The 13,356-nt window shown below is 43.4% G+C and overlaps 1 protein-coding gene across 6 annotated transcripts in view; it reads left to right on the forward strand.

The window, feature by feature from the left end:
• The window catches only part of PLXNA1 (plexin A1), a 256,653-nt gene that overhangs the window by 216,535 nt on the left and 26,762 nt on the right, over positions 1-13,356 (forward strand). For all 6 annotated transcript variants that reach the window (XM_075574585.1, XM_075574582.1, XM_075574587.1 and 3 more), the window contains 5 exons: positions 1,803-2,042; positions 2,126-2,269; positions 2,971-3,205; positions 6,058-6,200; positions 11,986-12,242. In XM_075574585.1, coding sequence (XP_075430700.1) covers positions 1,803-2,042; positions 2,126-2,269; positions 2,971-3,205; positions 6,058-6,200; positions 11,986-12,242 — 1,019 coding nt within the window. The remainder of the gene's footprint in view (positions 1-1,802; positions 2,043-2,125; positions 2,270-2,970; positions 3,206-6,057; positions 6,201-11,985; positions 12,243-13,356) is intronic.

Raw genomic sequence — 13,356 nt, forward strand, 5'->3', positions numbered from 1 at the left:
TCCACAGTACGTCGATATTTCACAAAATGTATGTGGCGTAACGGGAAATACATGGCCCATATCGCCAGAACACAATCACTTAGAGAAGGAGGTCCTGGCCTCCTAGATGTAGGGATATTTAATCTTGTTGCGCTGGTGCGTTATGTTGGAGACTGGATATTTTGGTAAATCGAAGTTTGTTCATTTTTGAAATTGAGTCAACAGATCGGGTCCTGCTGTATGGGCTTTCTTCCATTCGCTGCGTCCTCTGGAATTGCGTGCGCCGAGGAGGAGAGCGTACTGTTCAGAGACCCAATCTGGGCCTGGAATAAAAATGGAGGAAAATGTTCACACTCCTACCCACCATTTCCATACACCTTCCCATAGTGGATAACCTCAATTTCGCTGCAGGATTAGAACAGTCAGTATTGAAGTACTGAATATTTGGACCCAGAAGGACATTCATACTGTTTGACTGTTTCAGAACAAGGAGCTGGGAACGGGGAGACACATTTTTCCAACATTTGATCAATTTAAAATGAAATGCAATTGACAAAGTTCTCACTTTTTTGCTTTTCTCCAAATCAGACACCGTATAGCTGAGCCAATCATTACTCAGAGACTTCCCGCAGATGTTAGAAGGTAACCCATTGGAGTCATTAGATACTAATCTGCGGAAATTACTATTCAAATTGATAAATCGTTCTTTCCTAGTTGCCAGACAACTAAATTACATTTGGAACTGATGAAACTGAGGCTGTCTGTATGAAGGGTGGGGTGCACGGACGGTACAATTGCCCACTATCTGTGGTACTGTGGAAAGATCAGGAGGTTTTGGAACAAACCTTAAATTATTTGAATAGGTTGTTTCATTCAAGGCTACCTTTAGATTATAGGGCGTTGCTATTTGGGTGGGTGGAGGACCCAGGTGGATACCATGCTCGGACCAGCGGGGATGGGTCACGTTGGCTGCTCGTAAATTGATTTGGGTGAATTGGCTAAAACCGTTTCCCCCAAGTATCAATCAATAAGGATCCTTTCTTTTTCACATTCTGATTACTGAAAGGTTTGATGCTATCCGATATCTCTAATAGAGCCGGGAAATTTATACCCGAATGGAAACCACATTTGAACAATCAATTTACATCCAGCGGACTTTAAAGAAGTCATGGCTCCGTTTAAATACTCTGAATGGGCATCCGTTGGGTTATTGAAGGGAACTTGGCAAAAACGGAATCTGTTATAGTGATCATGATGGAGTTTTATCAGTAACTGGATGGTTCTTGATGGACATAAAGTGATTGGGGTCTGCTATTTCTCTCATCCCCTCCAACCCTCCAACTTCTTATTTGGTTTGTTTGTTCTTTATTTTCACTAAATGGAAAGGAGGCGGAGTAGAAATGTTTCTTTTGAGCAGTTATATACAACCTGGTTAGAAAAGTAAGTAGGTTTAAAAAATATTTACAAAAATCGCGAACCAAGATTTTATATGAAAGGAATGCTACTGTGACATTTATTCTGCATTTGGAATCTGTATTGGTTTTATTTTCCTTTTTAGGTGTTTATCTATAATATTGATGTGATTAAACTGTGAATACGTATCCACACCTGTTTTATATTATGTTCACTTGTAATAAAGAAATGTATAAAATGGAATAAAAATAATAATTAAAAAAAACAAAACATGCCACCGGCATTATTTCACTTTTATCCTAGGAAGGACTGACCCATTAAACTGGCAGGGCTGCTTGGTGCTTGGACAGGCTGCTGACCCAGAGCAGGTGACTCACTCTTCCTGTTTCCATCATTTCTTCTCTCATTAGAACTGCACCGTTTACAATGACACCACAATGGTGTGCCTGGCTCCTTCCATCGATAACCCCCTCCGGACCCTCCCTGAGAATGGAGAACGGCCGGACGAGATCGGCTTCACCATGGACAACGTTCAGGCCCTGCTTATCGTGAACATGACCAGCTTCACTTACTACCCGGATCCCGTGTTTGAGCCGCTGAGCGCCTCGGGAAAACTCGAGTTGAAACCCAGCTCTCCTCTTATCATTAAGGTTAGAGACCAAGGTCTGGGTTTAATCTCAACACATGGTCCGCTTGGGTCTCCCCTGTCGCTGACTCGTTTTTCTCTTCCTAGGGTCGGAATGTGATCCCAGCCGCCCCAGGGAACTCCCGGCTTAATTACACGGTGCTGATTGGGGATACACCATGCGTACTTACAGTCTCCGAGGCACAGCTCCTGTGCGAGTCCCCGAATCTTACTGGAGAGCACAAAGTCACTGTGAGTTTGTATGTATGTGTGTATACATATGCGTGTATATGTGTGTGTGGTTAGATATATATTTGTGTGTGTATATGCACATATATTTGTGCATGTTTATGTATACAGTAGCGAGAAAAAGTTTGTGAACCCCTTAGTATTTTTACATATTTCACACCCATGGTTGGGTTAATGATGGACAAGCCGTCCAGGTCCTGAGGAAGAAAAGCAGCCCCAAACCATCACACTCCCACCACCATGCTTGATGATCGGAAAGAGGTTCTTCTTTTCGAACACGGTGTTCAATTTTTCTTATTTTCTCATAATTATTTTCATTGAGGCCAAAAATTTCTACCTTTTGACTCGTCTGCCCAGAGAACATTGTTCTGGAAGTGTTGTGGATCATCTATGTGCTCTTTGTCAGACTTCAGATGGGCAGCAATGTTCTTTTTAGAGAGCTGTGGTTTCCTCTTGGCTGTCCTTCCATGAGCACCATTCTTGTTCAGTCTTTTTCTGATAGTTGAGTCATGAACAATCAACTATCAGAAAAAGATTTAAAAAGTATTTTTTTTTTTTGCAGAAAAGACTGGTTTTGATTAAGGAGGTTATCACGGAAAAACTATGGAATTTCCATAATTGTCATTGGGGTTTACAAACTGTTTCTCACCGTGTGTGTGTGTATTTCCTGCGGGGTCTAACTGGAGGTCTCTGTGCCCTCTCAGATCAAAGCCGGGGGGTTTGAGTTCTCGCCGGGCACCCTGCAGATTTACTCCGACAGCCTCTTGACTCTGCCGGCCATCATCGGTATCGGAGGGGGGGGCGGCATGCTGCTGCTCATCATCATCATCGTCCTCATCGCCTACAAGCGCAAGTCACGGGACGCGGACCGCACCTTGAAACGCCTGCAGCTGCAGATGGACAATCTGGAGTCTCGCGTTGCCCTGGAGTGCAAGGAAGGTGAGTACCATGCCATGTACGCAGGCTTAAAGGGACACCCCCATATAGCCGCACAGAGAATTTAAGTCTAGTTGGTTTCCCTAAAGAAACCTAACTATTCTCATAACAAATATTTGTCTGCTTCAGTTTTTTTTTAATGTAATTGAATTAAATGTATGTCCTCTTGGACGGAGGGGGGTTAATTTAGTAGCTTCCTGTACCCTTCTCACTCTGTTCGTATCAGCCCATAAAGATAAGAGAAGGGGGAGAGGAGGAGGCTCTGCCTATGCAAACTCTTGTTGAACACATTTTAGATCCGACAGAAGAAACAGCCAGAGGCCCCTCTAGCATTGAAGGAGTTAAATACTTCCATTCGCCTTGTAGATGTAATGTTGACATGGCCTTTGTGTGTCCGAGTCCGCTAAACAAGTGTCCCGTTCCTCCTGATCGCACACTATATACACTGTAATCCTGTTTGTTCTATCTCCCGGTGCTTTATTTACCCACATGTGGTATCTTCTGTGTCCTCTTCTGTCCTGTCCCCGTGAAGCAGATAATGAAGCTGTCAGGCTCTGTTTGATACCTCCTTAGGTTGTAACATCATTTTTTTCCCCCACTGTTTGTTTTCTACATCTGTCAATAGGACGTGTTCCTCTGGGATTCCAAGGAGGGAATGTTTCACTAGAAGGGAAGCGTTAAAATGATTGTTTAATTTCCTTTTATGTTACCTCGATGTCTTCCTCTGAGGCACCAACGCACCAAATAAAAGGAGAAGCCGGGCTAGTCACAGAGAAAGGAGAGGCTGAGAATTCCGGGGTGTCTCATTATGTGGAGGAAGGATTCACAGAAGTGGGACAGGGAGTCTGTGAAGATCTCGCAGCGAGAGCCTAATTGCCCATTATTCCTGTAACCAGAACTTGGGGTCATAACCCTGCCAAAGGTGGAGAGTAAAACTGGCAATGCAAAGGAGATATTATATATATATATCTATATATATCTATATATATAGATATAGATATAGATATATATATATATATATATATATATATATATCTATATATATCTATATATATATATATATTAGTTTTATTCCCCACCTTTGGCAGGGATATCTATATATCTATATCCCCTGTAAGCTCAGAAACTCCCGCATCACACATTGTGTAAAAAGTGTGCTACTAGGATTGTGACCAAGTATAGAACAACAAAAATATTTATATATAACAACAAAATGATATAGAAATATCTGTAATTAAATATATATATTGGGGTAGATGGAAGGTATGATGGGGGGGAGGGTGGGTGGGTGCCTGGGAAGATAATCTGTAATATACTACAGCTGGCAGATAAAAGGATCGGCTTTTAATTAAGCAGAACAGTATCTGTATCTATTCTCTGCCTCTGAGATCCTCTATGTAGAGATAAGATATCTCGGCTTGCATGCAGAGGTTCACCCCTCTCCTGCTGTCTTTCCACCCCCTTCTCCCCCTCTCTTTCTCTCCTCTCTTCTGCTCCCTCCACCTATCTAATCGTCTGACAGCTCGGAAAGTTCCTCTCTCTGCGTTTTCAGCTCTGCCACATTATTTTAATTGAATGTATTCTTCAGATCTACGTCTGAGGAGGCAGTTGGTGTTATAGTCACCGTTTACCTGGAGAACGAAACCTATATTGGTCCTGTAGATTTGCTGATTATTTACAGGTTGAGATAACTCTTGCTAAACCAACACACTGTAGTAGAAGCATCTTTGTGTAGCCCGGTATCAAGCAAGGAAAGACTGTTTCTGAAAGCCATGCATATCTAGGTAATAAAGGGATTTGTTACTGTCATGTATCCAAGTTCCGTGCAAAGCAACACTGAATGTGACTATAATACAAATAAAGACAATATGACTGGCTTCTCGCTTCTACTCGGCAGAGAACATGGATCCAAATGATTATTAGCCCCTCTCCTTGCCCCAACCAGTAAATAAACCTGGCCCCACACCTCCCTTCCTCCTTAAAATTCATTTAGGCCCGGAGAGTGTGCAGACACCCTGCCCCGTGTTTATTTGTAGACATGCACACCCGCTTGGGCAGCGGTGGGCAACTCCAGTCCTCAAGATAGGCTTTCAGGATATCCCTGCTTCAGCACAGGTGGCTCAATCAATGGCTCAGTCTTCGACTGCACCATCTGTGCTGAAGCGGGGACATCCTGAAACCCTAACCTGTTGGTGGCCCTTGATGCCTGGACTTGCCCACCCCCTGCTCTAAGGTCACAGATAGGAGAGAACAAAACACAGTGGGGAGTATATACAAGAAAATGTACTACTAGAGAGCATGATATACAGTATCAAAGCCTGCACTGCTGGGGGCCTGTAGCTGCCGCATACACACATCCTTCCACCAGAATCCTAGCGGCAAAAGCTTATTTTCGGGATTATGTTATGAGAAGGAGCTGAACGTGCGAGAGGGACCCTGCTCACTCTTATCTGCTGTCAGTGCTGGGGATTATCGAGGTATCAGGCGGAAATTTTTATTTGGCCGTAATAACATCCTGCAGATTTAAATCTACAGGTAATAGGACAAGCCAGGGAGGCTTTATACCATCTTATGATATTATTATGTTCTCATTATACCGAGCCATGAAATATCTTTATTCAAAAAATGGGTTGTTAAGTAGAGTTTCAAGAACCCCTTTGCTTCCAGAAGCAGCTGCCAACCTCATGGAGAACACTTCTTTGTAAATAATAAACGTTTCATTTATACGTTTCTTGCGAGTTGCCTCCTCGGAGGTGGAGAGTTTGACCATGCCCAGCTTGGACATCGTATTACAGAGGAGTACGGTCACGGCCATGTGTGCTTAACCCAGCTCTGTGCTCTGCTTTCTGTTCCAGCCTTTGCTGAGCTGCAGACGGACATCCACGAGTTGACCAATGACCTCGACGGAGCTGGAATCCCCTTCCTCGAATACCGCACCTATGCCATGAGGGTCCTCTTCCCAGGAATAGAAGACCACCCTGTGCTGAAGGAAATGGAGGTAGGAGGCTTCCTCGTCTGGTCCACCTGTGTCGTGAGGGATGTAGACCTTGAGTTGGGGGTCCGGTTGCTGGTTTCACCATCAGAAGCTTGGCTAGGTGTTGAATCAGGAGGTCATGTAATATTCCTCAATTTGAAATGGAAAAATAAAACACAAAGATAAATTGGGCATTTGGCTGAAATAATCTGCTCATAATAGCCCTGTTGTGCTAAAGGAAATAAACCCAGCAGTACCATAAGCTGTCTAATAGGCATATTTCAGCTCTGCATCCCCTTCTATCATTAACCCGTTGCAGTTTTTAAATGCGTTGCTGGCCCTGTTGACACAGAAGGGGTTAATCTCCATTCCCCGTTACTCTGCCTCCATCATTTTCTTGTCCATTTGCCGTTTCCATTCCCACCCACATTTATATAGAGAATTGCAACAATCCTCCAGTAAATGTCTGGTGTAGAAAAAGACAGTGTTTATGGTAACTGCGAGGCTACTAAAATGTGTCTTCCGAAGTCTGCAGTCGCCACTGCAAATCTGGAATCCCGTCCCCGTTATGTCTTCAGTTTTATATGTACCCAATGAGGGCACTGTATGTTCCGTAATATTCACAAACTTTGGCGCCTGAACGCTATTGCACCTCACTAGAGCATGGTGTTCAGAGGACCATATCTCCATAAGGACGTAGAGTATTTGGAGATTTGTGCCAAGGACGACAACTAAAATAGTGCCTGATCTTCTACATCAGGGGTGCTCAACTCCAGTCCTTAAGCTCCCTGAACAGGTCAGGATTTCAGGATATCCCTGCTTCTGCAGAGGTGGCTCAATCTTGGACTGAGCCTCCTGTACTGAATCAGGGATATCTTGAAGACCTGTTGGGGGGAGGAGAGGGTGCTTGAAGACTGAGGTTGAGCACCCCTGATCTACATTATAAGACTAATCAGGAAAGGCTGAAGGAACAGCTTAGAGGAGAAATGGGAGAGGTTTACAACAACATACAGGAGGGAAGCCTATTTCAGAGAGATAAATACTAGAGCCACGAGGTCGTTCTCTGGAGCTAGAGGTTGGGAGGCTCATGGGAAATGTGAGGAAGTGCTACTTCACAGAAAGGGGGCTGTATTCGTGGAGTAGTCTTCCAGCACGGGTGATAGAGGCTAATACAGTAAGGGAATTAACAAATGATAGGGATAGACACCAGGCTACCCTAAATATAACAAGGCCCAGGATCAAATGGGATCTGAGGTGTTATAGCAGGTAGGATAATGGGCAGACAAGTTGGGCCATGTTCTAAGTCTCGGAGAAGACCTCTCCTAGCTAAGGTCTGCTTAGTGCAGCTACCATATATTGTTAAGCTACATGTCCACTTTGCAACATTCATAGTATTTGCCATAAAGAGAAAAGCAGCACATCATCTTACATTTTCTGTGCTCGCTTCATAGCGTGAAACATGGAATAACTTTCTCAAAATGACCGCAGCCCCTGGAAAGACCAACAAATTCCACTGATCAGCTCATACAATTCTGCATCTCTTAGGGGTTTGGATTTACCCCGTAAAGCAGAAAATAAACTTGTTTTTTGGCCAGGTTGTTGAACGCTTCTTGGACAATTCACAAATGCATAACAGAAAATATTCTTCTATCGATCGCTATCTTGCAAAAACGATGGGGGGAAAAAGGTGTGGTTAGTATGCACAAACTGAAGGACCATTTCCCGTCAAAAATGAGTTTTAGACTGGATTTTATGTCCGACTCTTGCACTTGCACGATAGACGCGCCCGGGTCAGAGTTAAGTGACGGGTGCCTCCCGATGTTTTATAGAGTCCGATTCTTTACTTCCCACATCAGCTTTAGTAACGTTATCTATAAAAGCTGCTGGTCCAGGTGCTGTGGAGAGCCAAATCTTGGATATCTTCCAAACGTCCCCAGAGATTTATGATGGAAAGCCATAAAAATGTAGACCGTTTTTGTTCTAATGATTAGAGAATACGGTGTCGCAAACGGCGAAGAGGAATAGCCCCATTAACCCTCTAATAGGATGCCGTTTTCTTGGGGTTATCCCTGCATTTTGACGCAATCACTCCTGATTCTCCCATGCTGCAGTGCAAAGCAGTATTAAGCACCATGCACCAGGGCTATTTTTGTGAAGCTTTAAAGAAAGGCAGGATGCAAAAGGGTGAGACCCCAACAAAACAGTGGAAAAGTACCCACATCAATACCCTTAAGGTGCAAGAGATATATAAAATAATGAACAATTGGATCACGGCAATAGATATCGAATAATCAATGTGGAATTCAATGAATGACTAAGTGTTCAAATCGCTCAAGTGCAATAAATATATTGATGATAATCAGTAATAAATATAAGATCTATTTCTGCGTTCCAGTGTCATCAAGGAAACTCCATATAGTGATTTTTTTTTCTTCTTGTAGGAATGGGACGGGGTACTGATGGGGGGGGGGGGGGAGAGACGCATTGTCTCCCACATTTCTTTATTTAAAGCTGAATTATTGATTGTAGTTTAGATCTAAATGAATGTTATTTAGCTTGGCATTACAGCACCTTTATACCTTCTAAAAACACGACTGCTGTTGGCGGTCCCTGGGGTTTAACTTGATGACCCTTTTATCTGCAGTGTATGTTGTTACAGAGTAGTGCAGCTCTGAGTCAGGAAAAAAATGGGAAAACTGAGATTTTGTTAGTAAAACTATGCACAGAACTATATATCCTCGGTATTCTAAGTCCAGGAGGCTGCGGTGGCCTAAAAAAATCCTAAAAAGCGCGAAAATGGACATTAAATCAAGCAAAACATATGGCGGCAGTCCAGAGACCAATGTAACTACGTTTTACTGCCCTAAGTCTCTGTAATCGGGATGAGTGTAAGATGCTGCGGGGGCCGGTGAGGAGGCAGTAAGGGGCTTATTCTGTACACGGAGATGGCCCTGATCACATGGCTAGCCCCATTGAAGTTGCCGGATCGGTGCTATCGCAGTTTACAGAATAAGACCCTAAACCGCTCCAGATTATTTACACCGCTACCGTCTTTTTTTTTTTGTTTAACCCCTGCACGGCCAGAAAGACTTGCGCCAAATTGCTGTTTAAGGCTAGTTTGTCTGGTCAACGGGTTGAAGGTGGGCCAGGAGATGGTCAGGAAGGTAAAGACATCGGGATCCTATTTAATTTGTTATATATAAAAATATATAGAAATATATTAAAAAAATAAGAAAAATAATAGGAATTGGCAATCGGAAACCCTTACACGCTGGTCCTCAAACCACAAAACTGTTATCATTGGTTTATATTTACTTAAAGCATCATTCGACACTGTTCTATTTTTTTTTTTATCCTTTTTTCCCTCTGTACTTTTTTGTTGTTGGAATCTCTCTTCTGAACCCCGTGAAATAAAAAAAAAACGTCAATACCTCCGCCGCAATTGTACTGAGCTCAAAGACTTCTAGAAAGGTGTGACATTACTACGCAATGTGCTGCTATTAGTCGAGCATCTGTGGATTGCACCTTTACAACATTGGCACACACGCAGTTACTCTCGACTTGGGAAGCTGGCTGGATTTCCCAGTGTCACAATTCAACAACTTTCAAAGTTACAAAAGAAATCAGATCCTGTTGAAGGAGGCTGCGCTGTATCAGCGTGCTGGGGGTGTGTGTGTATCAAGGGCTCGTGTTCTCCTGAACTCGGCGGGAGTGGCTGTTATGTGCAATTTGCACCCTACAAAACCACTCTGAGAATCCAGGCTTTTTGAGAGCTTTATAAATACCCAATGAATATATTATGAATACTCCAGTGATTAATATACCAGCTGCCAGGTACATTTTGTTATTTTCTTTTGCAGAGGTTGAAGACTCTTGAACCGCAAGAAAGTTGGGTTAATCAGACTGCAGAAGGGAGAAAAACCTGAGGCAGAGAGAGTGTGTGTAGGCACAATGATTTGTACGTTTTATTCCCACCTCCTTTAAAAAGGAAAGTGGTATAATGATGCCGAGTATCTGCACTACCAGCATCCCAAAGTTACGTGTAAATGTGCAATACCCTCTATGCCTTAGAAAAAAAAATCCCTTTTCTTTTGAAAGTTCATCCCTCCATATTTCAGTTGGCCGTTTCTATGCTTCCCTGGCCCTTTCAAAGTCTCTTTCCCATTGAAAAATCCCTGCTGCCTGGGATAGAAAATCATGGCGGAATATAAGGGTTTTAATGCCAGTTTGTTGATGTCACTGACCCCTCTGAGAAACCAATAAAACAGGGGATTCTGGGAGAGAAGATGGCAGCCATTGGTGTAACAATCCTCAAAAATGCAGTAAATGGAGATGTGTGCTTTTTGTTGAAACGTTTGTTAAACAATATTAGGTACTTACCTCCAGGTTAGTGTTTGTCTCTGGGTAACATTGGGTGGAGCATCCCTTTCTATTTTAGAACGAATAGAACTTGGGCCAGGGGTGGCCAACTCACCAGTCCTCAAGGGCAGGATATCCGTGCTTCCGCACAGGTGGCTCAATCAGTGGTTTAGTCTTCGACTGCACCACCTGTGCTGAAGCAGGGATATACTGAAAACCTAGCCTGTTGGTGACCCTTGAGGACTGGAAGTTGGCCCACCCCTGACTGCATATTCTACAGATCACCACCAAGAGGTACATTTTGGTTGGCGGGATTCTCCGGATCCGCTTCCCTCGGTGATAGTTGAACGAGTCTCCTTCCAGCGGTGGGGCCAGGACCGTGATAAAATTAATGATTGGGATAAAATGGAGGGAAACCTGGAATATGTTGAAAATGTTTTGCACTGGTGTTGAGTGGTTGAAGGGAGAGGAGGAAAGGGACAGGTACTCAAAAATTCTACAACACAAAACAAAGAAGCCCAGAGCTACATCCAATATGGCAAAAATACACAGTGAAATACCTATATATCTGTGTGTTTATTAACTCAAACATTCTAACTGTATTTAAGATTGGGGGAAAGCTATTCTGACCATGTTGTAGAACGTTTTATAAAGTATTTATGCATATTACATAAAATGAGACGCCAGCTAAAATAAATCAATGTTGAATGTGGAACAATAGGTTTTCAAGTACAAAATGGTAGTGGTACACTGCCCGTGTAAAGAAAGAAATAGGGGTACACTGGTGGCAAATAAAGACGGAATGGTACACCCTGGTTATAAATAAGGAAAGTATTGTTACTCTGTGTTCCCTAGGATCACCCCAAACATCTGGGGTGATCCTGATGAACGTGCTCCCTCCGATTTCTGGGTTTGCTGACTTTTAGTTGGGATTGTGTACATTATCCCTTGGTGGTTGAGACTTCATTTTTATCACTTTACAATAATTAATTTGTTCACTTATATTTAAGTATTTCACTACTTCACTTTATCAGTTCACTTGTGTTTAAAAGCGCCTGTTTGGATCACTTTGGTGTATATGGTACTCTGGGTTCCCTAACACCACCATACCCTGAGCACTGCCGGTGTTGTGTTTCTTTGCTGTGCACCCCCCAACTCTATGTACTATAGAGGAGAGACCATGTAACTATAGAAAGGAAAGGTATACATGGGAAGGATGTTGATCCAGGGAGTAATCCGATTGCCAATTCTTGGAGTCGGGAAGGAATTTATTTTCCCCTTATGAGATATCATTGGATGATGTGACTCTGGGGTTTTTTTGTTTGCCTTCCTCTGGATCAATAAGTATAGATATAGGATAAAGTATCTGTTGTCTAAATTTAGCATAGGTTGAACTTGGGTCGTACGTACTATGTAACTATGTAACTCATTCCTTGCATCCTAATCTCAGGTTCAAGCCAATGTAGAGAAGGCCCTGAACCTCTTTGGGCAGCTGCTGAACAAGAAGCACTTCCTGCTGACTTTCATCCGCACCCTGGAGGCCCAGCGCAGCTTCTCCATGCGCGACCGGGGCAACGTGGCGTCCCTCATCATGACGGCGCTGCAGGGGGAGATGGAATACGCCACCGGCGTCCTCAAGCAGCTTCTCTCCGACCTGATCGAGAAGAACCTGGAGAGCAAGAACCACCCCAAGCTGCTGCTGAGGAGGTGAGGATGGCGGCTTGTCCGGGGTCTGGTGCGGCCGGCCGCGCAATCAGGGCTGACGCCTTTATGTAGCGTTTAATACCTTGCTGGCCGATCCGGCAGTGAAGGGGTCTAAACCTTCACAAGTGACAGTTTGGGGCACTTCATAAAATGACCACATCTTGAGTATTTATATATAATGTGGTCCCCCCAGTATAACTCGGAATGCGTCAGTATTTTCATAGGATTCAATGGCAATGTTGACACATTGTATCACCATATATCCCAACAGAGGAAACTATGATACATCTGTAGCTTCCTTCTCGCCCGCTGTAGATCTGACATTATTTGCTGGGGTATCCTACCAGTTCCACTTCCTTTAACTTTTGTCTCCCTAAGTTCTGACTTTGGTAAATAAGAAAGTTCAGAGTCATAGTTGAGTGTTAAAATGGTTTTACAGCTACCCATGCCAGCCATATCATAAAGCGAAGGGCTTTTAATCGGGTAGGAGGGTGGGGGGGAGGGGGGGATGTAAGATGCTGCTTTAATATCTGTGACTGAACGGTTACCTGAATTCCTCTTGTGTTTCCAAGAACATTTTTCCCAATATTGCTCATCGTCCGACACGCACCGGAGGCTCACGGTCCTCATTAATGATGACCCAACGCTCCTCTGACTCCGCGTCCCCAGCATTTGACTACAATGCTCTTCACATGAAAAGATGATTAAAAAGAGGAGAGGAGGAGGAGGAGGAAGAAGAAGAAGAAAAATAAAATAATCAATCCCCGCACAGAGCCAGCACTGAGAGAAAAATTTAACACAATCACATCGATTTCCGAATGCGAAAGCAGAGGTTCTGCTAAAAAAATACATTATCTTCATTAATTCAACATCTTGCCATCCTCTTTCTATTGATCACGGGCTGGTGACATAAATTGCACTTCAAGGCTGTGTGACCGTCTGGTTTGGCTGTAAATGAAGCTCTTAATACTTATTTATTGCTTCTTCTCTTCTTTTTTCTTTCTTTTTTTTTTACCTATTCGTGTCGGTTTCTTCTAGTACAGCAGGGACCAGCCATATGAGCCCGTCCTTTCATGTTCAGGAGTATAAAGTGGCGCTGGGTAGGACTGCATCGTTC

This window comes from Ascaphus truei, chromosome 17 (assembly GCF_040206685.1).
Source record: "Ascaphus truei isolate aAscTru1 chromosome 17, aAscTru1.hap1, whole genome shotgun sequence".
In the NCBI taxonomy this organism is placed as follows: domain Eukaryota; kingdom Metazoa; phylum Chordata; class Amphibia; order Anura; family Ascaphidae; genus Ascaphus; species Ascaphus truei.